The 26,177-nt window shown below is 54.2% G+C and overlaps 1 protein-coding gene across 1 annotated transcript in view; it reads right to left on the bottom strand.

Moving 5' to 3' along the window:
• PPP1R37 (protein phosphatase 1 regulatory subunit 37) overlaps positions 1-24,998 on the bottom strand; it is a 52,724-nt gene extending 27,726 nt beyond the window's left edge. The window contains exon 1 of the mRNA XM_025366363.1: positions 24,460-24,998. Within this exon, the coding sequence (XP_025222148.1) occupies positions 24,460-24,661 (202 nt within the window). The 5' untranslated portion in view covers positions 24,662-24,998. The remainder of the gene's footprint in view (positions 1-24,459) is intronic.
• Between the last annotated feature and the right edge of the window lie 1,179 nt (positions 24,999-26,177).

Below are 26,177 nucleotides of genomic sequence, written 5' to 3'. Positions count from 1 at the left end.
ACTGCTGAGCCTGTTCGGAAAAACCTCTGCCTGCGACTCCTTGAGAAAAACGAAGGGACACTGGTGGTGAGTTCTTCTTCCCAGTGAACAACCGTCAGGCACCTCCACCCCCACCAGCCTCTCAGTAACCCAGAGGCCTGTGAAACGCGGATCACGCGGGGGCTGGAGCTGTAAGGCTGCGGAGGGCACCTTCCCCAGCAGCCTCGGGCTCATCAGCTGAGCCACTGAGTCAACAATGCCAAGGACGAGCACTGGCTTACGAAGCCAGGCTCCTGCCAGGTGCTGCTCTAGGACTAACTCCACGGCCTCACTCTTGCAGCCCGGTCTACCAGCTGCCCTAAGCCTTTGCTCAGGTGGCCCCACTGGCCTGTCCCTGCCTCGGGCGGGATGGCTGGGACAATCTCCAGGCTGGGTTTCCCACCACCAGTCAGTCCTTCAGAACTGCATGCCCGTGGCAGGCACACAGGAGACCTGGTGGAGACCTGCAGGGAGACTCCCTGAGATCACCTCCCACCATGGAAGGAAAACCCACATCCTGTGCCTTCCCTGCCATTCAGACCCAAAGCAAGCGCACAATCAGCTTAGGAGACCGTGCCGAGGAGCGGGCCGATGGCTGCCACAGGTTTTCACTGGGCACCGCCTGTCCCTGCACTGAGAGTAAAACCTCAACTCCTCAGCCCTGGACAAGGCCCCCTGACACCAGCCCTCCGCCTGGGCTCACCCTCGGCTCGTGCACACCTCCTCACCCCTCTGCAGGCTCTGTGACCTGTTCCTGCCTCCTGTCTGCAACTGTTCTTCCCTCCCTCTGAGCGTTTCCCTCCCTCCTGCAGCTTAACCCGCAGCTGACTTGCCATTCAGGTCTCAACTCAAAAGTCACCTCCTGGCCGGGCGTGATGGCTCACGCCTGTAATCCCAGCACTTTGAGAGGCTGAGGCGAGTGCATCACTTGAGGTCAGGAGTTTGAGAAACAGCCTGACCAACATGGGGAAACCCCATCTCTACTAAAAATACAAAAATTAGCCGGATGTGGTGCCACGTGCCTGTAATCCCAGGTACTCAGGAGGCTGAGACAGGAGAATTGCTTGAGCTGGGAGATGGAGGTTGCAGTGAGCCGAGATCGTGCCACTGCACTCCCGTCTGGGCAAAAAGAGCAAAACTCCGCCTCAAAAAAAAAAAAAAAAAAAAAAAGTCACCTCTGAGTAGCCTCTCCTGACCCCTTTCTGTAGCAGCACCCCCACCCCCCTCCCCCACACACACCCAGGCAACGCTCTGCCTCCTCACTGGACACATCCCAATCTCTACGGATCTACTTGCTGGTTTTCTGTCCTAGACCAAGGGCTCCCTGAGTCTAGGGACATCACTGTGGTGTCTGTCGCTGTGAGTCTGTGAATGAATGAATGCACTGACTCACTCTGGGAAACGAAGACAACGTCCACCCTTCCCTTCTCCCCAGAGAACCATGGGCCGGAAGGAAGGGAGCCCGCAATGCGTCCTGGAAAGTCAGCCTGCTCAGGAGAGGCTGGGATGGCTGGTCCTTTCCTCTCAGACCCCCATGCCCTCCTCAGGCCTGCTGAGGGGCCATGAGTCCTGCAGTTTCCTGGGTGAGAGGAGTTGTTCTCTGCCCTTCCTGGCAGGGAGGCACTACCATCCAGCCGGCGGGTGCCATGGCCACGTGCTGCAGGACGGCCAGCTGCAGGGGGCGGGCTGGGCTTACATAACCAACAAGGAGCCAGGCCTCTAGACCCCAGGCCTCAGGCAGGGATGTGGGCAGGGCCTGCCCACTCCAGTGAAGGGTGCAGATGGCAGGTGCCACAGGCCTGTCTTCCCTTCCCCTCATCCTGACCTTCCCAGCTGCCTGCCCCAGCTGAAGATCCTGTTACAGAAACAGATGTGGTCAGAACACACCCACAGCTTTCCAAGTCTCTTGGGATGGAAGGAACAAGGCAGATCGGGCGCAACTTCCCTCATGCCACAGTGCCTCACATACAGCAGGTGCATGGTAAGGCCAATGGCAGGCTTGGATGAAAGGGAAAGTCAAGGCCTTAATCCCTGGGTCCCCAGTCAAACAGTGTGCTAAGCACTCAAGTCTCCCCGTGTGACACGCAACTTTTTGAGACGGAGTCTCACTCTTGTCACCCAGGCTGGAGTGAGGTGGCACAATCTCAGCTCACTGCAACTTCCGCTTCCTGGGTTCATGCGATTCTCCTCCCTCAGCCTCCCGAGTAGCTGGGATTATAGGTGCCCACCACCACGCCAGGCTAATTTTGTACTTTTAGTGGGGTTTCACCATGTTGGCCAGGCTGGTCTCGAACTCCTGACCTCAAGTGATCCACCCGCCTCAGCCTCCCGAAGTGCTGGGATTACAGGCGTGAGCCACTGCGCGTAGCCGCAACTTTTAACAATAAATAATTATTACGAGCAATGGCAAGCACTTACATATACTACCTCATTTACTCTCTTCAACAACCCTAAGACAGGTAGGGTTTATTATCCCCATTCCAAATGAGGAAACTGAGGAACCTACCTAAGGCCACAGAACCAGTAAAAGTCAGAGCTGGGATTTGAGCCTGAGCAGTCTATGGCTCCACAATCCTTACTCTTAGCCAAACCCTTGACCTTTCCGTTCACGCCATGGTTTGGGGTACAGCTATCCCTCCCCCACCCTTTCCAAAGGAGGAAACTGAGGCGCAGGGAGATGGAGCACATGCCAAGGACACATATCACAGGCAGGCCCGACTTCAAAGTCCACCTCATCTGGCTGATGGACCCCGTGCCTCACCCAATAGTTTAAGGCATCCAATATCCTGACCCAAGCCAGGTACCTACCCACCAGCCTCACCACTGTCTCCTCTGTTCCAGCCTTGGTTTATTTCCTTCCAGACCCTTCTCTCGATCTGCAGTGGCACTGTTTGCTGGTTGGCCAACTTGTCTCCCACACCTCCCTCTCTCTGGACAGTAAGCCTGGAAGGCAGGGCTAGGTTTGTCTTGCCACTGCTGTGTCCCCAGTACAGGACTGGGCACTGAGCTCAATACTGGCTGAATGCATGCCTGAACCAGTAAGAAAACACAACCAATCCTGTGGTGGAGACTAATAACACCCCCAGAACACAAGTGCCCAAGAGTGTCCCCTAGCCCAGGAGTTTCTGCTGGGATGTGCAGGGGGAATTAGGGGGGTTCCTCTGTGGCCTCCACAAGCCCCCAACTGGAAGGGGCTTCCCAAAGGGATGTATACGTCTGAGGACACTGGTGACTTTCTGCCTTGCAGTGTGAATGCACCTTTTGAAAATTTAATTTTTTATTTTTTGTGGAGATGAAAGGTCTCACTTGTTGCCCAGGGTGGTCTTGAACTCCTGGCCTCAAGCGATCCTCCTGCCTTGACCTCCCAAAGTGCTGGAATTATAGGTGTGAGCCACTATGCCCAGCCTGTGAATGCACCTTCTAAATACATGAAACAGCAACCTAGTGAGGGCATGGCCTTTGCAGTCAGACCTTGTACTTGGGGGTGCCTATTTGGGGGTGTCTGCAGAGCCTCCTTCTCTAAAAACTGCCCTCCACCCCAACAAGTATGGGCTGGCCCTCTACCGTCCATTTGACAGGGAGGATGTGGGGGTCCTAGCTAAGCTTGCATGAGCTGCCCGGGTCAGGGGGCTGGACTGGGGGATCCTGTTCCAGACACCAGGAGGGCTGGGCTTGTGTGGCCCACGGCCAGCCCAGTGGAAGAAGTTCTGAAGAGAGAAAGAGGAACAAGGAGTGCATGTGTTCCAGAGAGCAGGTGGCAGACCTGGTTCCTGCCGGCTTTCAGGATCCCTGGGAACAGGCAGAGGCCTGGCCTCCATCCAATGAACACCCTCATTTACCTCCTGCGGCCCCAAGTAGATTCTGGCCCTGATAACTGAACAGACTCCAACTGTCACGAGCAATGGCTCTCGACCCTTCATGGCTGAGTCTCCTCATCTGCAAAATGGAGCCAATGAGACTGAGACTGACACACAAAGCCTTCTCTAAAAGCAGCCACTGAGCTCTCTTGTGTAAAGCGTCTAGTGCTTTACAAGAGGCTGGCGCGTGGCAAACGGAAGTCCCCAACGCCTCAGCAGCGCCCGGGAGAGCAGGTGCTGGATGAGCAAAGAGCAAGCAGAGCCAGTTCCAGCCAGGGGCCCGCCAATCACCACCCCACCTGCTACCTCCACCTGCCCCTGGGCTCAGAAACAGTGGCCACACCCACTCCTGTCTGCCCTGAGACAAATATTTACCCAGGGCTGGGCACCTGAGGGTGCCGAAGTGAAGACCTGGGGATAAATAAGCACCAAGAGTGGCAAGGGGGCAGAGAGAACTCTCTGAGGGAGCTCACAGGGTGGAGGGGAATGCAGACTCAGGGACAAAGGGAGCGACGGCCCAGAGCTGACCCTGCCTCCTCAAATCAGAGGCGGCACTGGGGCCAAGTAACTCTGTTTTTCCATCTACCCATTTCCAGCTTTGCCATGAAGAGTCAAGAGGACAGGAGGCAAAGCTCTCTGGATGCACGGTGCCTGCAGACAGGCTCTGTACCATCGTGCAGGGCAGGGGCTGGGCTCTGGCTGCCTAGGAGGGAAGTTCAGATTTGCCACTGACTAGCTGTGGGGAGCTGGATCTCTCCTTCATTGGTAAAATGGGGCAGCAATTCCATCTACCTCGTGGGATACGGATGGGATAAAACTAGCTGATGCACAGAGGGCTCAATGCCATGCGTGGCACCCAGTGGGCGTTCCACCAACGCTAGCTATTATGATTCCTGTTATGGATCTACGGGCCCACGGTGGCCCCCATACAGCCCTAAGTGCTCTGGGACTGCACGAGAAGGCTGGCCTTTTCTACTTTTTTGTAAGGGTAATGCACATCTTCCTGCCCTTACCCGCTTCAGAAAAAACACGCCAACACTCGAGCTCCCAGAGGGCCAGGTGGGCCTCACATCAGCCCTGCACACTATGGAAGGGGTGTGTAGTTAGGCACTGACTCTTCTCTAAGCTGTTGAGGGCAGGAGCCGTGACCCCTCCCTCTGCCACAGAGCCCAGCACAGGTAAAGGAATCTTGGACACTCAGGCATTAGGGAAAGTATGAGGCTTTGGCCTCACATGGCCTTGGGGTTCAGATCCTGGATACTGGAATCCATTTCTTCCTCTTGATCCCAACTGCCTCAAGCTCAACAGTACCTGCTTCACCCAGCACCTGCTCTGTGCCCCGGGCAGGGTCACGCTGGAAACAGCGTCCAAGATAACCCTAACCCTGGTCTCTGTCCACACAGGGGTCCTAGTCCAGTCGGGAAGGCAGACTCATCCCCAGACAGTGACAAGCCAGAGTAGGCAGAGCTGGGGCAAAGGAAACCCCTAACCCAGACTAGGGGTTGGGGCTTCCTGAAAGAGGGACCATCTAACACCACTGGCCACTGGAGGGCAGGGACTGTAAGTCTCGTTCGCATTGCCCCCTAGAACATAACTACACCAGGCACACAGCAGCCACTCCCCTAAGCAGGTGCTGAAAGACAGACAGCCAGGAAGGAGACTCTTGGAGAGTGAGCAGGAATCAGTCAGGCAAAAGGAGGTGAGAGCCATTTCAGAAAGACTGGCATTACCTTGAGAAGCCAAACATACTCATCAATTATGACCGGCAATTCTGCTTCTAGCTCCAGACCCTAGCGAAAGTCTTGCTCACGCCCCAGGTGAAATGTATCAGAAGGTAATGCCAGGCCTGTAATCCCAGCACCCCAGGTAAAATGTATCAGATGGAATCCATGCCTGTAATCCCAGCACTTTGGGAGGCTGAGGCGGGTGGATCACTTAAGATTAGGAGTTCGCAACCAGCCTGACCGACATGGTGAAACCCGTCTCTACTAAAAATACAAAAAAATTAGCCATGCCTCGTGGCAGGAGCCTGTAATCCCAGCTACTCGGGAGGCTGAGGCAGGAGTATAGCCTGAATTCGGGATGCAGAGGTGCAGTGAGCTGAGATTGTGCCACTGCACTGTAGCCTGGGTGACGGAGCGAGACTGTCTCAAAAGAAAAAGAAAAAGAAAAAAAAAGAAAAAGCAAGACCCAGGAATTTACTCACAACACAATACCATGTTTATGAAACTCAAAAACAGGCAGAACTAAACACCATGCTTTTCAGCATGCAGACATGGTTGATAAAACTTATAAAAAGGCCACCTGATGACCCCTTCCCTTTTTATTAAACCTGATACACCTGTTCCCCTCCCCTCAAAAAATAAAACACACAGAATGACACTGACTACAGTCAGGACAGTGGGTTCCCTCTACCCACCCAGAGGCAGTGGTGAGTTAATGGCAATGTTCTCACTCTGAAATTGGGAGGAAGGCTCACAGGTCTTCAACATATTACACTTCAACAACTTACATGTACATTACATACACATTCCATATGCCAAGAAGATAAATGGGCCGGGCAAGGTGGCCCATGCCTGTAATCCCAGTACTTTGGGAGACTGAGGCAGGCAGATCACATGAGGTTAGGAGTTCCAGACCAGCCTGGCCAACAAGGCAAAACCCCATCTCTACTAAAAAAATACAAAAGTTAGCCGGGCATGGTGGTGCGCGCTTATAATCTCAGCTACTCAGGAGGCTGTGGCAGGAGAATCACTTGAACCTGGGAGGCAGAAGTTGTGGTGAGCCGAGATTGCACCACTGTACTCCAGTCTGGACGACAGAGTGAGACTCTGTCTCAATTAAAAAAAAAAACAAAAAACTAATAATAATAATTAAAAAGCAGAAGGGAGGGAGAAGAGTGTTGCAACAGAGAGAACAGCATGTGCAAAGGTTCAGAGGAGAAAGAGCCCTCGGAGCCTTGGGGAACTGAAGATCACTGTCAGGGTCAAATGAAGCAGGCAAGACAATCCAGCAGAGGACTCAGCAGAGCTGGGGGCATCAAGGTGCTTGACAAGGGTTTGCTGAGTCATTTAGTGGATCAACGCTTCCTAGCACTGCCACCCACCCAAGTCCTCAGTAGGTGACAGGGCCAGGCTGGGGAAAGGGGGCCTCTGAGGAAAGCCCAGTGCTCATCGGGAGTCATTCAGTCCTGCCAGAACCAAGCAGGCTATTTCAGGCCACCTGCCTCAGGCTTCTGGTCATGGGTACCAGATGGCCATCTGAATTCAGAGGCTTTGGGAGTGCTTTAGTTTGGAATTTTAGAAACTGTAAGCTGTTTACTGGTCCAGCAAAGCCTCCAGTGATGGAAATCAGGTGCTTGGGATTTCTTACTGCCCATCCTCACCTTCCTCATCCATAACAAGAGGGTAATGCCACCAACTCTCAGAGGTCTGTTTGGGAACTAATGAACACATTCATTCATTCTTTACGCAACAACCTGGGCTAGGCAGACAGCCGCGAACAGAACAGGGCTGGTCCCTGCCCTCAAGGACTGACTGTGAGGAAGGCAAACAAATCACACAAAAATTTACCAGTTATAAGAAGAAAGCGTGTATTACAGGGAAAAACAGAGGGGATACAAATTCAGATTTGGAGGAATAGTTAGAAAAGACCCATAAGAGAAAGGAACATTTCAACCGAGACCGAAAAGCTGAGTAAAAGAAAGAAATGTGGCCAGATGCGATGGCTCACGGCTGTAATTCCAGCACTCTGGGAAGCCAAGGCAGGAAGATCACTTGAGCCCAGGAATTTGAGACCAGCCTAGGCAACACAGGGAAACCCTGTCTCTACAAAAAATCCAAAAATTAGCCAGGTGTGGTGGTATGTGCCTGTGGTCCCAGCCACCAAGAAGGCGGGAGGCAGGAGGATCACTTGGGCCCAGGAGATCTAGGCTGCAGTGAGCCATGACTGTGCCACTGCACCGCAACCTGGGAGACAGAGCAAGACTGTCCCCCCCCCCACAAAAAAAAAAAAAGGAATTCATTAATTCCTTCAGATATTTATCTAGTGTGTATTCTATGCCAGGCTCTATTCTAGGTGCCAGGCTACATAAGTGAACAAAACAGCCAGACATCCCATCTCAAGAAGCTTACACTGGAGGGGGACACGAGGTCATAAGCCAACAGGAGCCACACAGAAGTCCAGGCCACCCTTCCAGACAGAGGGAAGAGTCAGCTCTGAGGACCCTCCAATGGGGCAGAGGGGCAGCAGAGCTGAGGCTGCAAGTGGGCGACAGATCCTCAGGGCAAAGAATGGTATTACTGAAGGGTCAGGAAGCTACTGGAAGGAAACAGTACATGACACATGGGACCCTCATACAGAGGGTACTGACGATGTGGTGGCCATGGCCGTGGGAGATGAGGGAGTCTGGGCTCCTGCTGAAACTTGAGGCTCCTGGGACGTGCTGAGCCTCCATAGCTATGGTGGGCTGGATGTGTCCAGGGACCCAGGGAGGACTGCTCTGGCTTCTGCCATCTTCTGCAAAGGAGTATGACCTCAGCAAGTGACCAATGACCCCAAGTAGCATTTTTCTTTTTTTTTTTTTTTTTGAGACGGAGTCTCGCTCTGTCGCCCAGGCTGGAGTGCAGTGGCCGGATCTCGGATCACTGCAAGCTCCGCCTCCCGGGTTCACGCCATTCTCCTGCCTCAGCCTCCCAAGTAGCTGGGACTACAGGCGCCCGCCACCTCGCCCGGCTAGTTTTTTGTATTTTTTAGTAGAGATGGGGTTTCACCGTGTTAGCCAGGATGGTCTCGATCTCCTGACCTCGTGATCCGCCCGTCTCGGTCTCCCAAAGTGCTGGGATTACAGGCTTGAGCCACCGCGCCCGGCCGCATTTTTCTTATCTACAAAAATGTGGGGCACCAACAGGTTCACCGGGTTGCTCGGTCTGGTGCTCAGCAAACGGGGCTGGAGTTGTGGTTACAGTGGACCCACTAACCTGCTAACCCTTTTCCCAGGCTGGGCCTCCACTAAAGCACCCTCTCTCCTACACTGCAGGGCTTCCAAGGCCTATGCTGCCACTGTCTCCTCTGCCCTCTCTGAAGCCCCCAGCCCTGTGTTCCTCCATCCCAAGCTGTTCACACTGAGATAGGGCTTTGCTATGAAGACTCAGTGAAATAGCAGAGACGAGAAAGTGCTTCTTTTTAGTGTCCTGCCCCCCTGCCCCCCACGTTTCCTGCAAGACAAATGATAAATGAGGACAAATATATGTGCACAATACAATTATATCTATCTTCAATAGAGAAGGAGTCCTCATAAAAGGTCCGAAAACAAAAATTGGCAAAGGTCATGAAGAACCAATTCCCAAAACCATGTAACATGTTAACAATAAACAGGTTAGGTCAGGCACAGTGGCTCATGCCTGCAATCCCAGCACTTTGGGAGGCCGAGACAGGAGGATCACTTGAGGCCAGGAGTTCGAGACCACCCTGGGCAACATAGCGAGACCTCATCTCTACAAAAAACACAAAAAGGCTGGGCGCGGTGGCACACACCTGTCATCCCAGACTTTGGGAGGCCAAGGCGGGTGGATCACCTGAGGTCAGGAGTTTGAGACCAGCCTGACCAACATGGAGAAACCCTGTCTCTACAAAAAATGCAAAATTAGCTGGGTGTGGTGGTGCATGCCTGTAATCCTAGCTACTCGGGAGGCTGAGGCAGGAGAATTGCTTGAACCCGGGAGGCTGAGGTTGTGATGAGCGGAGATCGTGACACTGCACTCCAGCCTGGGCCACAGGAGTGAAACTCCACTAAAAAACAAAAAAACAAAAAAACAAAAAAAAAAACAAAACCGAAGTTAACTGATAGTCAAAAGAACGCTCACTAAAACAAGACACCATCTTAACATCAAGGCACCCACATGCAAATAGTATTCATTCAATCATTTAAAAAACAAATCTGGCCAGGCGCAGTGACTCACGCCTATAATCCCAGCACTTTGGGAGGCTGAGGCAGGCAGATCACCTGAGGTCAGGAGTTTGAGTCCAACCTGGCCAACAGTGAAACCCTGTCTCTACTAAAACTACAACAATTAGCCGGGTGTGGTGGTGCGCGCCTATAATCCCAGCTACTTGGGAGACTGAGGCAGGAGAATGGCTTGAGCCTGGGAAGTGGGGGATGCAGTGAGCCAAGATCGCGCCACTGCACTCCAGCCTGAGCGACAGATTGAGACCCTGTCTCTGGCCATGGTTTAAACCAAGAAGCAGAAAAAAAGAGAGAGACCCTCTCTCATAAAAAAATCTAAAGCTACAGTGGTGACTATAACGACAGAACCCTAGCCCTCAACACTCACTATCCAACGTGGGCACAGTCGGTATCTGAGACTTCCAATGTTCCTTCCCTTTGACCTGGTAAAATTACCTTCTAAGAATTTTTTCTGAGAAGGCTACCGATGTGATGAACATGAAGATTTATGGACAAGGACGAACATCATTGCATTATTGATGCAACTGAAAACTGGAAAAGACCTAAATGCTCAGCAATGCAGAAATGGCTAGAATGAATTACAACAGCCCAATGATGTACTTTAAATCATGCTTTCTAAAAAAACAGAAAAATGAAGTGCAAAAGCAGGATATTCAACTGTATCTACAGTATCCTCACAGCTTTATTTTTATCTAGCTGTGGCTGTGAATGTAGCCAGAGAGAAGAGACGGGAAGGAAACGCACTGGCATTACACACTGAAAACATCCCAGGTGGTGCAAATCGCTCAGCTAAGAAGTCCTGCATCCGGGATACATATATATAGAACTCTCACAACTCAATAATAGAGGGACAAACTATTTATTTATTTATTTATTTATTTATTTATTTTTGAGACAGGGTCTCCCTCTGTCACCTAGGCTGGAGTCCAGTGGCAAGATAACAGCTCACTGCAGCCTCAACCTCCAGGGCTCAAGCAATCCTCCCACATTAGACTCCAAGGTAGCTGGGACTACAGGCATGAGCCACCAGGCCTGGCTAATTTTTAAATTTTTTTTTATAGAGATGGGGTCTCACCATGTTGTCCAGGCTGGTCTTGAACTCCTGGGCTCAAATGATCTGTACACCTTGATCTCCCAAAGTGCTGGGATTACAATTGTGAGCCACTGTGCCTGGCCCCCGCTTTTTTAATAGAGACCAGGTCTTGCTATGTTGCCCAGGCTGGTCTCGAACTCTTCGGCCTCCCAAAGTGCTGGGATTACAGGCATGAATCACTGTGCCTGGCTGGCTCAATTTAAAAATGGGCAAAAGAACTAAAAAGACATTTCTCCAAAGAAGATACACAAGTGTTCAGTAGGCATATAAAAAGATGCTCAACATTGCCAGCCATAAGGAAATGCAAATCAAAAGCACAATGAAGCCTCAGCAACATAGTGCAACCCCATCTCTACAAAACAATTAAAAGTAAGAAAATCAGCCAGGTGTAGTGGCCTGTGCTTGTGGTTCTAGCTAATTTGGAGGCTGAGGCAAGAGGATCACTTGAGCCTGGGGGGGTGGAGGCTGCAGTGAGCTAGGATTACATTACTGCACTCCAGCCAGGGCGACAGAGCAAGACCTCATCTCAAAACAAACAGGCTGGGCGCTCACGCCTGTAATCCCAACGCTTTGGGAAGCCGAGGTGGGTGGATCATTTGAGGTCAGGAGTTCAAGACCAGCCTGGCCAACATGGCGAAACCCTGTCTCTACTAAAGATACAAAAATTTACCTGGGCGTGGCAGCGCATGCCTGTAATCCCAGCTATTTGGGAGGCTGAGGCATGAGAATTGCTTGAACTTGGGAGGCAGAGATTTCAGTAAGCCAAGATCCTGCCACTGTATTCCAGTCTGGGCAACAAGAGCGAAACTCCATCTCAAAAAAAACCACAAAAAACCAAAAACAAAACAAAACAAAAAAACAGTTGGAGAGGTGGCCGAGGAGAGCAGCAGGAGCCTGGATCCCAGTGTCAAGGCATCCTTGGGTAAGTGCCACCCCTCTCTGGTTACCCCTCCACCCCTGAGATGAGGAAAGGGCCAGTGCCAGCCCTGGATTCTTTTGACTGCGCCAGAAGGCAGTAAGCACAAGCACCTGGACCTAAGAGCTGGTGGTAGGACATTCAGTCAGATGGCCCCGCCTGCCGGTGCCTGCTCCACCTCAGGACTAGACAGGATCAGGCCACTGTCAGACTTGGGCACTCTAAGCTGGGCTCCATCAGGGCGTCATCCCTCGGCTCTGCCAGCACCAGTCCCAACTCCATTTTAATGGAACAACATCACTGAACTGCTCTGTGCCTGGAGCTGTGCAGGGGACACAGCAGGGACCGAGACAGCCCCGGCCCCGACCCCCCGGGACTTGTAGTCCAGTGGGGAACACAGGTGCAGGCACAGCAAGGAAGGTGGCCCTCCAGGGAAATGGAGCACTGGCTGTTCATTGTGATCACAGCAGACAGAACCAGGCCAGGAAGCAAGGATCCCAAGCCTGAGACAGAAGGGGAGTGAGAACGGAGTCATGGAGGCTTGGCTGGGTGGCCAGTTGCCCCTGACACCTGGGACACGTGGGTCACAGGGAATGGCAAAGTAGGTCACCTGCCACAAAGGTAGAAGGCAGATCAGTTACCAGAACCTTGCCTGCCATCCCATGACCGGGAGGAGGTCCTGGGATCCAATTACTTCCTAAATGGTGCGGCGTCCTACGAAGGCAAGTGTCCTGGCCTATGACCCCCAGCAAGTCAACAGAAAAGACAGGCCTGTTTGCCAGTCCTGCACTGCCATTCCCACCAGGCTGGCAGGGGGGACACCAAAGGCAGGCTTGGTACTCCCCTCCATAAAGCTCCTCCTCCTCTCTGCCCACCTCCTTTTCTCGACCAGGGACTCTCCGAGCTGCTCATGGCAAGGACTAAGACCCAGCATTGTATGCCACTTCCTTCACCACCTGCCATATTGTGTGGCTGCCCAGAGCCAAGCCCAGTGCCACGTGGTCTGGGCACTGGGGAATACACTGGCACCAAACCCAACCCACCACTGCCTGGTGATGCTTCCAGTCCGGGGCCGAGAGTTTCGGCAGGCCCACAGATAAGCAGATCGCTGGCCACCTGATGGAGAGCCCATTAGGAGGGCCAGGAAGGAAGGGTTTGCTGGCACCTGAAAGATTAGCCAGAGCCAGCTGTGTGGGTGGGGCCGGCCTTCCAGGAGAGGATGTGGGGAGCTGCCTGCATGTTCTAGGACTGAAAGGAATCCACGATGGCTTGAACCCAGTGAGTGCATGGCAAGGTGATCTTGGTCATGGCTGGTGATGGTGGCAGGAGCCAGGTTATACCTGAGCTTCCTAACCTGCTGCAGGGACGTTGGATCAGAGGGAAAGGCAGCAGGGAGGTCACAAAAGTGTGATGTGAAACAGGAATAGCAAAGTCTGCTTTTTCAAGAATGCTGTGGCTGCTAGGTGGCAAGCGGGCTGGAGAGGCAACAGGAGAGCCGTCGGGAGGCCCCTTCACCTGGCATGGCGGGGACAGCAAAGTGGAGGCAAAATAGATGCTGGTTGGCAAGGAATGAAGAAATGAATGCAGGAAAAAGTGACTCAGTGAACAAAATCTTCCTTCCCCACACCCTATGCTCCCCGACTGTCCTGAGCCCCGTGCCTGGGTTACAAGGGCTTTGCGGCGTGCGGCCTGGGTGCCCAACAGCAGCCCCACTTTGCCAGGAGTCCCTAAGGTTCCTGGAGGCGTCCAGTGGTTCCAGTCCTCCCGGGAGCCAGATGGACAGGATGCAGCCCTCTGCAGCGCTGGTCCAGGGAGGGGAGATGGGCCCGAACAAGTAACAACAGAGCGAGGAGGCACCATGGGAACCCAGAGAGCAGAGCAGAGCTTTGTCAGGGGATTAGAGAAGGGCTTGCCCAGGAGGCAGCGTGGAACGGGTAACGGGAGTTGGTCAGGAAGGGCAGGGGACTAGCGAGGGGCATGCTAGGCAGAGGAGCCTGTGTCTAGGCGTGGGAGGGGTAATGGGAGTTGGTCAGGAAGGGCAGGGGACTAGTGAGGGGCATGCTAGGCAGAGGAGCCCGCGTCTAGGCGTGGGAGGGTAACGGGAGTTGGTCAGGAAGGGCAGGGGACTAGCGAGGGGCCTGGCGCCTGAGCTAGGAGGCTGGATATTCTTTGGGAAAGGCCTCCCACACCAGGCCCAGGGGTGTGGACTTTGTCCTGTAGTTACGGTGGAGCCCTGGGGGCTTTTTGAAACACGACAGAGGATCAGAACCATTCAAGCTGCCAGGCTAGAACCCAGCTCCTCCTCCACTACCTGTGTGGCCTTGGCACCTCTGTGAGCTTGTTTCCTCCTCCAAGATTAACGATGCGTTTAAAGAGCTTAGCCCTGGTAAGTGCTCCATAAATGGGAGCTGTGAGTACCAACACCTCCATCACCACCACCAGGAGGCATGACCCCTGCAGAGAGTCACTTCCCTGCAGCGTGCTTTCACCTTTTGGCAGCCCCACTCTCCCACCCTCCCTCCCTGTTGTCCTGGGGAACCAAGCGAGTTCAGCTGTGACAGTCCTTTGCTTTGCAAAAGGGAAGGCTGCACAGGACGCGAGCAGTTCTCCACTACATCACTGACGGCAGCTGGTGAAAGCCTCGGAGACCATGGAGAGAGGGAGGGGTGGGTGTGAAGGTGGCACACGAGTCCGACCCCGGTGGGTCTCAAGCGCCAGCTTGCTAGAGGAGCCCGCCCACCTAACCAGGGAACACATTCCCAGCTGGAACCCAACCAGCCCTGAGGGGAGCATCTGACTGCAGGGCTCCCGACCCAGGCTTCCGCTGCGAAGGGAGATGGGGGCTCGGCAAGTCACATGAGCCGTGCGGCTGTCAGCAGACACTTCCAAACCTCCACCCCCACCTTGAGGCAACCGCTCAGTGCCAGCTGCCTAGAGGAAGGGAAGGGGTGAGAACAACTTTTGAGTGCCTACTGTGTACCTCCATCCACCACCAATTCATCCAGTGCGAGAGCCTGCGGAGGGCCAGGCACCATAGAGGGTGCTGGAGACACAGGTGAGCCAAGACAAAGATGGGTCCTGCCTTCACGGACCTTCCTACTCAATGTAGGAAACAGCCAAGCATGATGGATCCCTCGCATTCCTTTTGGCACCCAGCCTCTGAATCCCCTTCCTGCAATTAGGGAACCCCCTCCACATCTCCCACCTCCTCTAAGCTGAAACAGCAGACCCCAGCCTCCTGTGTGGCTCCAGTCCAGGAGTCTAACGTGGGCGCAGCCCCAGAGGAGCTGATGTAACAGGAGCGGCATCAGCTAGACACTGGATGCACGGTGTGCTCCTGCTGGCGTGGGCCCCAGGCCTGGCTCTCTGGTCTTCCCAGAGAGTCTAAAACCCTTGAAAGAGATTCCTCATCTGGCAAAATGGCTTCACAAGTGGGGAAAGTGGTCCAGGGAGGTCAAGGGACTTGCCCAAGGCCACACAGCCCAAGCGTGGAGGAGCCGAAATCATACTCAGGCAGATGATCCTACTCAGATGAGGCAGGTTGGCCCCTGCTGCCTAACCCTTACAGCCCGGGGAGGCAGGAACCAGTCAAGTTCAGGGCAGCGGCCATCTCATTCAACTTCCCCATGTCCTCATGAACGCCTGCAACAGCCAGCTACTTGTTCCAGCTGCTTTCCAAGTAGAGGCTAATTTAATCATCAATCCCCATACAAATGGGGACACTGAGGCAAGGAAGCTGGGTGATTCGCCCAAGGGCAGAGCTGGGACTGGCACCCAGGGGGCTCCCGCGCTGCCTCCTGGGTCACTGCCATTTCAGACACGGAACGAGGCCTGCTGCGGGCTCCAGTCTCCTCCTGGAACCCTTAGGCCAGATGTGATTTAGAATCAGAACTTTCTGGATTTTGTAAGACTGAAGGACACTGATATTGCACTAAGCCACCAGAGGGGTCTGGGATGGTCTGTAGAGCTTTCTGGATCTGGGTACTGTGAGACCTGAAGGGACTGTGAAAGTGAAGTCACTGGAGGAGGTCACTGGACTTCACAGCCCACACACCTCCCAGAGCTCATGCAGGGGCAGGATGCCCCAAGCAGGCCAAGGACAAACTGGCTTGGGGAGCACGAGGGAAGGGACTCAGAGATCCAAGGAGAGAAGGGAAGGGGAAAAACAGTCATCTCAGAGGTGCTATAGGAAACAGTGGCAACGGCAAACCTGTTGGTGGAGGGAGGGCTCAGAGCAATCTGAAGAAGAATCAGTGAAGTCAGGTGTCAGCTATTAGCCAACATGAGGCTAGGCTAAGCCTACAGCCTCTGGGCTCCTGGCTCACGGCCCCTCCCTGGTCTCCCTGTCTCAGTCTCACCCCATTCATGTCACCCCCACCCAGAGTTCTGTTAAAAACACTCACTATGCCCCTCCTTTTTTCTTTTGAGACAGGGTCTCGCTCTGTCACATAGGCTGGAGGGGAGTGGTGTGACCACAGCTCACTAAAGCCTCGACCTCCTGGGCTCAAGTGATCCTCCCACCTCAGCCTCCTGAGTAGCTGGGACTATAGGCACACACCACCATGCCCGGCTAATTTTTGTCTTTTTTATAGAGACAAGGTCTCGCCATATTGCCCAGGCTGGTCTTAAACTCCTGGGCTTCAGCAATCGTCCCGCCTGGGCCTCCCAAAGGGCTAGGATGACAGGCGTGAGCCCCCCACACCCAGCCCAGGCCCCTTCTTAAGCCCTCTGGGGCTCCCTGCTAGCACAGCCCATAAGGCCCCACACAGCAGTCTCTCCTGCCTCCTCCAACCTCACCTCTGACCCGCCTGCCTCCACCTCAACTAAGTCTGGCTTTTTTCTGTTCTTCAGACGTACCAGGCTGGTTCTCTCTGCCTTCCACCCCTGGTGCACACCTCCCGCTGCTCCTCACCTGGCTAACTGCTGCATTGCCTTGTTGATGTCCCTTCTAGGGAGCTGCCTCTGCCCTGCCCTCCTGCACACCCTGTGAACCCTCCCTAATCTGAGTCCTTGGCAGCCTGGTTTGCTGAGAATTCTTTACTCTGTGTCTCCCTCACTTGACCGTGACCCCCACAGAAGCACGGACGGGGCCTGTCTTCTGCCCTGACTCGTAACACGTGTCACGGCCACACCATGCTGAATGCATGACTGGTTACGGGGTCACCAAGTCACTCATGCAGCAAGAATATATTGAGCGCCTATTATGTACCAGACACTGTGTAGCACAGGAAGAACACGTCCCAGAGGCCAAGGGTCAGAACAGCGGGCAATGCCGAGGACAGAGGAGCAGCACAAATCTCCAGGGACTCAAGCTGTCCACGAACCACAGGGACCCCCTCCTGCATGCCCACCAGCCTGGGCCCTTACCCCATCTGTTTCTATTTCTCATCCCTGCCACAACACCACAAAGCCAGCACTGTCACCTCTATCTTATAAACAATTCTGGGTTATAGATGAAGAGACTATGCACCCTGCACTGAACGCGGCCACTTGCCTCCAAGCACTCAGCCGCCACTCAGGGGTTACTGCGCAGGCTTCGGCGCCAGGCTGGCTGCCTGGGTTTGAATCCCAGCTCCACCACTTACCGGCTGTGTGACCTCAGGAAAATTACTTTACCTCTATGGGCCCCATTTCCTCATCTATAAATTGGGGCACACAGCACCTGCCTCCTGGGGTGGCTGTGATATCTAAATGCGATAATACAGGAAAGGCACTTAGACCAGTGCCTGGTACAGGCACATGGAAGGCAAGGACTGATGATGACTAAGGTCAGCCAGAGGGCAGGGATTTAACCTGCCCTGCCCCCATGCCCCACTGCAGCAGGCCGCCTGCCCAGCTTGAATTTCTGCAGTTACTTAAGGCAAGCATTTCAATGCTCACCTATTAATTTGCTCCAAAACAGGTCTTTGAGGTCAATGCCAGCCACCCCTGAACTGAGGTCTGAAGGCAGGCTTGGGACTGAGTGATGGATGGCGGAGCAAAGCACACAGACAGCCAAGCGAGGTTGTCAGAACCACCCGGGGAGCTTTTTGTAAAAACAGGTTTCTGGCCTTCATGCCCAGTGACTGCTCCAGCTGCAGCCCATCCAACACAGGGCATTTGGCCCCACGGTTCTTAATCCTCTTGGAGCCGGATGCCTATGAAGGTTCGCAGAGCCCCAGTACTCGCTCCCAGAAACACATGCACAGGCACTCCCGCTGACGCACTCAATGCTGGTTACTGAGTGCCAGCTGGGGGCCAGCTTCGCGTACTCTTCCAGGAGTCAGAATGGGCGCTAAAGCCTGTCTGTAAGTCCCTGAGGAAGAGCCCTCGTCCTGGCACCAACTGGATTAACTACCACAAAAAAGTTTCCTGTAAATCCCACCATAGGGTGTGTGATCAGAGGAGAGCACCCCATTCCTTCGGACATGTGTCCCGTGCCCGAGCCTCCTGTGTGCTAGACTAGGGTCACAGAGGTGACTCACACACAGTCTTTGCCCTCGAAGGGGGAAACAGATGCGAGCACAGGCACAAGGAATCAGGCAGCCCACCTGCATGTGCAGGCACAACAAGTGGCGAGTCACAGTGTGCAAAGGGCCTGGGAGGGCAGAGGACAGGCACCAGCACAACAGTACCACTAACCCGATCGTGTTCCAACAGGGCGGGGGCTGGGGTGGTGGAGCCCCCACTCCAGAGGAGACTCAGGCTTAGGGAGGAGCTGCAACTTGTCCAAAGTCATCAGCCAATGTAGGCAGAGGCTGGGACTAAAATGGCCAGTGTGGAATCTTGGTACCCCTGCTGCCTCTCCTGCTAGTGAGCTGAAACATGCTGATTTAGTTTTAGCTCAGAGAGGTTGGCCAACTTGTCCATGGTCACACAGCTTGGCAGACACAGAGTCAGGCCTGGAGGTCAGGGACTGCTGAGGCACCCAGCCTGGAGGAGAGGGCCCCTGAGAGAAAGCAGGGATGCTGAGGCGGGAGACTGTAGGTTAAAGAGGAGTACAAACACACAACACAGGCAGGAAACAGAAACGAAAGGTTAGGGCTATAGGTGCGGGCAGAGGAGCGGTGATGACGGGAATAACAAGGGAGGCATTTGCTGAGCATTTACTATGGATCAGGCACTGTGTTTTCTCACTTAATCCTCCCAATCACCCTATGAGGACATACTTCTGTCAGCTGCATTTTAGACACAGAAAAATCGAGGCAGAGAGAACAATCGCCAAAGTCACGTGGCTGTTCAGTGGCAGGGTCTACTTGCCAACTCCAGCAGCAGGAGGTGGAGCTGGGCCCAGATGGAAATCTGAGCAGATGCATCAACCCCCCTCGACCCCATTCCCTGCTCCCTAGCAGCTCCACCACGAATGCTAAAGCGAGCCGGTTCCCTAACCCAGGGCCTCTTTCCACCACTGACAGATGCGTGTCTACCTGTCCAGCCTGTTTCTAGGGCTAAATCTGCAGCACGGGTTTCAATAGCAAACAGTATGGCATTTCCATGCCCTAGGATCCGCATTTAAGAACACCCTGCCCCCACCTCTACCTCTGCCCTCCAAAGCTCAGGTGGCCAGACATGGTAGCATGCCTGGACCCCCTCGCCCTGCCCTGCAGACACCTTGACTTCATGCGATGAGCTTCCTGGTGGGCAAACCCCCAACGCACACACACTGGAGGACTGATGGTCAGGGAGCAGGGAGTGAGTCACCGGCAGGACTGGAGGAGGGGAGATGAGTCTCCCGGACTGTGGCTGGTGTCATGTGCTCTCATCACAAGTCCCTCTCACATGCCTATCTTTCCAACCCCACAGAGTTCGGCTGGGGCTGGGGAGACCAGCCGAGCCTCAGGTCATTCCTGCAGTTTGGCCTAATGGGTTCCTTGTGTAAGTCTGGCCTTGGCCTTCAGAATTGCTGAAGGGTCTGCCACAACATGACGGGGTGCAGTGCAGCTAGCTAGCCCCGCTCCCCACCAGCACCCAAGTGCCCAGCCTGACAGTGCTGAAGCAGCCTCTTTCACTCACGATTCCCAGCCTGCCTTGTCCCGGAGCTTCCCTGCCCATCTCCACACACCTGACTATGGCTTGCTGAGGGTGCAGGTTCACCCTATCCTCTGACGTCCTGGTGGTCTGCACGGCAGGATCACTGGCCCTGTTTTACAGGTGAGGAAACGCAATGCTCTGCAAGAACCCATGCTTGCCAGAGGCCACAGAGCACGTTGCTGCCCCGCTGGTGTCCCCATGCCAGGCTGCTCGGGCCCCTGACATACGGCTACATGTCACTCTGCTAGGTGGCTCCCAGATACCACCAGGCCTCACAGGCCCAGAGGCGCTCATTCAACAACTGAGTGTCCTTGAGGAAAGCGGAGAAGGGGATGGACTCGGCCTCTGCTCTCCCATTCCAGCGTGGAAGAGAGACCACCACCAAGAAAACAAGCACGCAACAGAACATCAGATGTGTTCATGTAACGAGGAAACAGCAGCCCCAGCAGGTGGAACCCCACTGCGGGAGATGGGAATCCGGAAAGGATGAGCCTGCGCAGGCTCGAGACCCTCCCTCACAATCCGCCTCCTCCAGATCACCTCATCTCCAGGAATCCCCAAACCCTGGGCCCCTGAAGGGCCTGAGGGAGCTCTCACCCTCAGGTAGACACCCCCAACAACTCCCACCCGGGTGGGTCACCACTCTAGCCCCAGGGGTGAGGCTCTGCTGGAGGAGACCCCTGCACTGGGGCGCCCCCAGTGCTGCCTTCTCCTCACCCAGGGGCGCTCCTCCACCCCTGGCCTGGGCAGTACTCCATCGCTAGCACGGCACAACAGCTTCCGGATGACTGAGTCTCCCCAATTCAGACCCGTCAGCTCTTCTGTCACCCCTTGGCCTTGGGGTTACGCCACCCTTGCACTAGGTTCACAGCTCAAATGACACCCCCCATCACTCCCCAGTTTACCAGATTGATGCCAACGAATCTCCCACCTTTGTTCCAAGACCAAGTAACTCCTCCCTGCAGTCCCCTAGCCCCAGACCCTCTGGCCTCTCACCTGGGTCTCCCCTTACACCCACTTTCTGTACCACAATTCCTCTTCTACACCCTGGCGAACCCTCCACCTCCCACAGCCTCATGGCCAGTGAACCACTCCACTGTCCTCCCCCGCACGGAGCCTATCCCGTGTTCCTTGCTGTTCCCAGGCCCTTGGGTTTTCTGTTCTGCAAATCCCATTGTCCAAACTCACCAACTTCACCAGTGACCCCTCCTCTGCCCAGGCCCAAGATCACCCAACTCCTTACTGCCAGGGCAACTCCTCAAGCCCTCCTCCCAACCAGGATGGACCAATTCTTCCAGTCCAGTTCACGTCATCACTTCTGCAGCTCAGACGCACGGACTCCTCCGGAGTGTGAGTCCCGACCAGGCCTTACTGCCCCTCTCTCAACCGCTGGAATGAGAGACTCCCCCCGCCTGGAGAGTGTTACCTGCTCTACCCCTTACCCAGGATAGACCAACCGGCACCCCTCCTCTAAACTCCTCTCAGCCAGGCTCCAACTGCCCCTCTTTTCTTGACAGACAGCCTTCTGACTCTCCAATTCTTTCACTGTCTCTTCGAGACTGCACGTGAAAACAGACAAACACACAAGCAAAAAACAAATCTGCCTGGATGATAGCTGCTATTTATGTGGCAGAAATTTATGAGGACTATCTTACTTCATCCTCACAACTACCCCATGGTAAAAAGTAGCACCTCCACTTGCAAAGAAAGAAACAGAGCCTTGGAGAGGAAAAGTGGTTTACTGAATGAAAGCCAAACCTTTTCTGGGAAACTGCGGACCAGGAACTTTACCCCCCAATGCCCAATCTGTGCCAGACTCTCTTGCTGCCCTCACCCCTGACCCTTCAGCCCACAAACTGACCATCTTCCTCCTCACCCCTCACTCCAGGCCCATGCACTGACTGCCAGCTCTCTTCTCTCCTGGAAGCCTCTGAAGCAGCCACATCCAGGCCCCACCCTATGCATGAACTCCTCTACACCAGCCTAAGATGACCAACACTGTCTTAATAACAATGACTGCCATCAAGAACGCTCACCCTATCTGATTCCTTTCCATATGTGACCCCATCCAGTCCTTGCCTAAATTCCGTGGCAAGAGTATTGCCACCTACTTCACAGACGGGAAGACTGAGGCTCAGAAGTCAGGTAACCAGTCCGAGGTCTCGAAGGACCTGACCTGGAGCCTCTGCTTTTGAAACACCCTGCTCTGCCTCTCCAGGTCTTCCCGGTTCCTGCTCTGACTGGATACCACGCTATAGCCAGGGGCCATTCTGACTGTGGCCTGGTCCCAAACTAACCACCTATGCCTGGGGCCCAGAGCCCAAGGAGTTGGCTGGCTCCCAGTGACAAAAGTCTTTTTTTAATTTTTTTAAGACAGGGTCTTTGTCACCCAGGCTGCAGTTCAGTGATGCAATCACAGTTTACTGCACTGTTGACCTCCCGGGCTCAAGTGATCCTCCCACTTCAGCCTCCTGAGTAGCTGGGACTACAGGCATGTACCACCACACCTGGCTAATTTTTGTATATTTTGTAGAGACACGGTTTCACCTTGTTGCCCAAGCTGGTCTTGAACTCCTGGGCTCAGGTGATCCGCCTACCTTGGCCTGACAAAGGGCTGGGGTTACAGGCATGAACCATGGCGCCCGGCCCAAAAGTCTTACTTTAACCACTGTCTCTTTAAGAGTAACTAGCCAACCGGACACGGTGGCTCATGCCTGTAATCCCAGCACTTTGGAAGTCTGAAGTGGGCAGATCACCTGAGGTCAAGAGTTCGAGACCAGCCTGGCTAACTTGGTGAAACCCCATCTCTACTAAAAATACAGACATTTTTAGCCAGGTGTGATGACAGGTGCCTGTAATCCCAGATACTCAGGACGCTGAGGCAGGAGAATCAGCCTAAGCAACAGAGGGAAACTCCGTCTAAAAAATAATAATAATAAGTAGTAATAAGTAGCCAAACTGTCATTCATGATGGACTCACTGTGTGTTCAGTTTCCAGTTACCATGTTTCCCACCCTCACATCAAAGCCACCAATTCCTCCACTGTCCACAGACTGGCAACAGTTTCTCCCCTTAGGCAGGGCTGGCAGATCAGCTTCTACAGAACCATGACCAGTCTGATCCCTCACTTCATGGGCTCCACCCCAGGAGGACTGATAGACTTCTCCAGCATGAAATGGACTTAACACTGCCCTGCATGTCCCAAGCGACTTTCCACCTTCCCAGCCCTATGACTCCAACACACTCCTTTCAGCTCCAACACTCACCTGACCCTCTCCAGTGGGCCGGCCCCCTCTCCCAACACTTCAAGCCGCCAAACTTCCTCAGTTCTCTCACCTGCTACTGGCCAGCAATTCCAATTCCTGACTTGATAACATCCCCCAATTCTTTTTCTTTCTTTCTTTGAGATGGAGTTTTGCTCTTGTCACCCAGGCTGTACAAGGTCATGATTTTAGCTCACTGCAATCTCCACCTCCTGAGTTCAAGCGATTCTCCCTGCCTCAGTTTCCTGAGTAGATGGGATGACAGGCGAGCACCACCATGCGCGGCTGGTTTTTGTATTTTTGGTAGAGACGGGGTTTCCCCATGTTGGCCAGGCTGGTTTTAAACTCCTGATCTTAGGTGATCCACCCATCTTGGCCTCCCAAAGTGCTGGGATTACACGCGTGAGCCAATGCACCCGGCCATCCCCCAATTCTTTCTCAGGAAGGAACAAGAGGACCCTTCCGTAGCCATGCCCCAAACACCCTCTGCTCCTGAATGACTGAGAACCTTCCTTCTGCTTCTCTTTTTGTTGGAGGAGGAGGCGGCGGTAGGCGTTGGCTTTTCTTCTTAATACCACATTGCAGCCGGGGGCGGTGGCTCACGCCTGTAATCCCAACACTCTGGGAGGCCAAGGAGGGAGGATAGCTTGAACCCAGAAGTTCGAGACCAGCCTGGGCAATGTAGTAAGACCTCCTCTCAATAAAAATGAAAACATAAAAACCACACTGCCTCTGACTCAACCAACCACAAATGGACCACCACCTGTGCTCCTCTTCTGAGACTTTACCTTGACTCCCTTTTCACCAAATCTTCTATAGCCACAGTCCAAGTTTATATTTCTCCCTCTTTCCAGCCAAGAAAGTGGCCAACACGACCACTCCTTGACCCGAGACTTGCAGACCAGCAACTGAACTTTTTTTTACCCCCCCAGACCCATCAAACTCTTTCAACTGCCCTTTTGGGGCCAGCGTTGACCCGCTCCTCCTCCCGACTGCTCTTTCTCTCCTTCTCTGGTGGAACTACGAACGCAAAGGCTGCCACACTCTACATCTGACAAATCACCAAACTTTCTTTAATTGCTCATCGTTTTAAATCCTAAAACGATCACCATCTTTGTCTCGGGTGGGTGGGGTGCGGCAGAAAGCACATACTTTTCACCTTCCCAACTCCATAGTCACCCCCTCTCTAACAGACTCCGGTTCTAAACTGACGACTGTCCCCTTATTCACCATTAGGTGCAATCTATTGAACGCTGCCTCTGAGCTGGGCCCTGCACCGATCCCTCCCGACTCCCGGGTCCCCCTCGACCCGCCCCCGCTTCACTCGCGGTAGCTACCATGTCTCCAGGGGTCTTTGGGCTCCACTGCTCCAGACACGATATCCTCGTCTGACGGGAACGTGACGCGCTTGGCTGCAGCCTTGAGGCGCCCATCGGCGGGGGGCGATGCGGGGCTGGGAGACCCGGCCTCGGCGGGGGCCTCTTCAACGTCGCCGTCCGCGCCCGGCACGGGCGGCGCCTCCTGCGGCGGGATCTCCATAGCCGCCGCCGCCTCCTCACGGGGGCCCCGGGGACATGCCCCGGGCCCCGGATTTGTCTCTCCGGGCCCGCCCGCCGTCCCGGGGCATGGGCTCCGCCACTGCTTCAGGCGCCGCCTCCGTCCGCTCTCCTAGTCGTCGTAATCGTCGCCGCCGGGAGCCCAAGCGCGCCTCCGCCGAGCCCCGCGCGCGCCTGCCCGTTCGCAGTCACACTTTCGCTCTAGGCTGGCGAGCCCGCCGCTTACTATAAGGAGCAGAAAATCGATTTCAGCGACTTGCAGGTAGAGTTGTCCCGCGGGTGACATGAAGAGAGAAACAAAGGGCAGGAAGGGCCACGGAAAAAAGAAATGTGAGCAGCGAATCTGCAGAGCCGGAACTGCAGACTATGAGGGGCGGGGCGAGGTAGACGCCGTCTCCAAGAGCAGCGCGCAAGCGCGAAGCTGAGGCCACGCCTCCCCGCCTGAGTCCAGATAACAAATATTCAGCTCCCGCACATTCGTCAAGAGCCCAGGGAAATGGAGTGCTTAGAAATGAAAACACCTGGCGGGGCGCGGCGGCTCACGCCTATAATCCCAGCACTTTGGGAGGCTGAGGCAGGAAGATCGCGTGAGTCCGGAGTTCGAGACCAGCCTGGGCAACATAGCAAGGCCCCATCTCTACAAAAAATTTAAAAATTAGCAGGGTCTGGTTACGGGAGACTGTAGTTCCAGCTACTTGGGAGGTGGGAAGATCACTTGAGCCCGGCAGGTTGACGCTGCACTGATCGCGCCCCTGCACTACGACCTGGTAGACATAGCGAGACCCTGTCTCAACGAAAGGAAAGAAATGGGCCGGGCGCGGGGGCTCACGCCTGCAATCCCAGCACTTCGGGAGGCCAAGGCGGGCGGAACACGAGGTCAGAAGATCGAGACCATCCTGGCTAACACGGTGAAACCCCCCTCTCTACTAAAATTACAAAAAATTAGCCAGGCGTGGTGGCGGTCGCCTGTAGTCCCAGCTACTCGGGAGGCTGAGGCAGGAGAATGGCGTGAACCCGGGAGACGACGGAGCTTGCAGTGAGCCGAGATTGTGCCACTGCACTCCCGTCTGGGCGACAGAGCAAGACGCTGTCTCAAAAAAAAAAAAAAAGGAAAGAATGAAAACACTGAGGTTAGACTGATGAAGAGTGGTAACGGCATAAAGAAGTCGAAAAGAAAGGCGGATAGGAGCTGCATTCAATATATGAGTACAGCTGATGGATGCTGACAGAGAGGGTTCCTCTGGAGACGAAGCCTCGGCCTCTTCGGTAGTCTCCAGTCTTCCATTTGCTCGCTGCAGTTACATCAACAGCTCTCTGTATAGGGGTAGTTGCATAAAATACAACTTAAATCACAATACTAAAATAAGTATGAGCCCATGAGCAATGCTAAAATAAATACGAGCCCATGAACGGTATCATAGGCCTGATTTTAAAAAACAAAACCTAGGAGAAGATAGAAATTCCAAAGGCGAGAGACGAATCTGCCAACCCAAATCCTG

Source organism: Theropithecus gelada, chromosome 19, assembly GCF_003255815.1.
Source record: "Theropithecus gelada isolate Dixy chromosome 19, Tgel_1.0, whole genome shotgun sequence".
Classification (NCBI taxonomy): Eukaryota; Metazoa; Chordata; class Mammalia; order Primates; family Cercopithecidae; genus Theropithecus; species Theropithecus gelada.
This window is presented reverse-complemented; position numbering and strand designations above follow the sequence as displayed.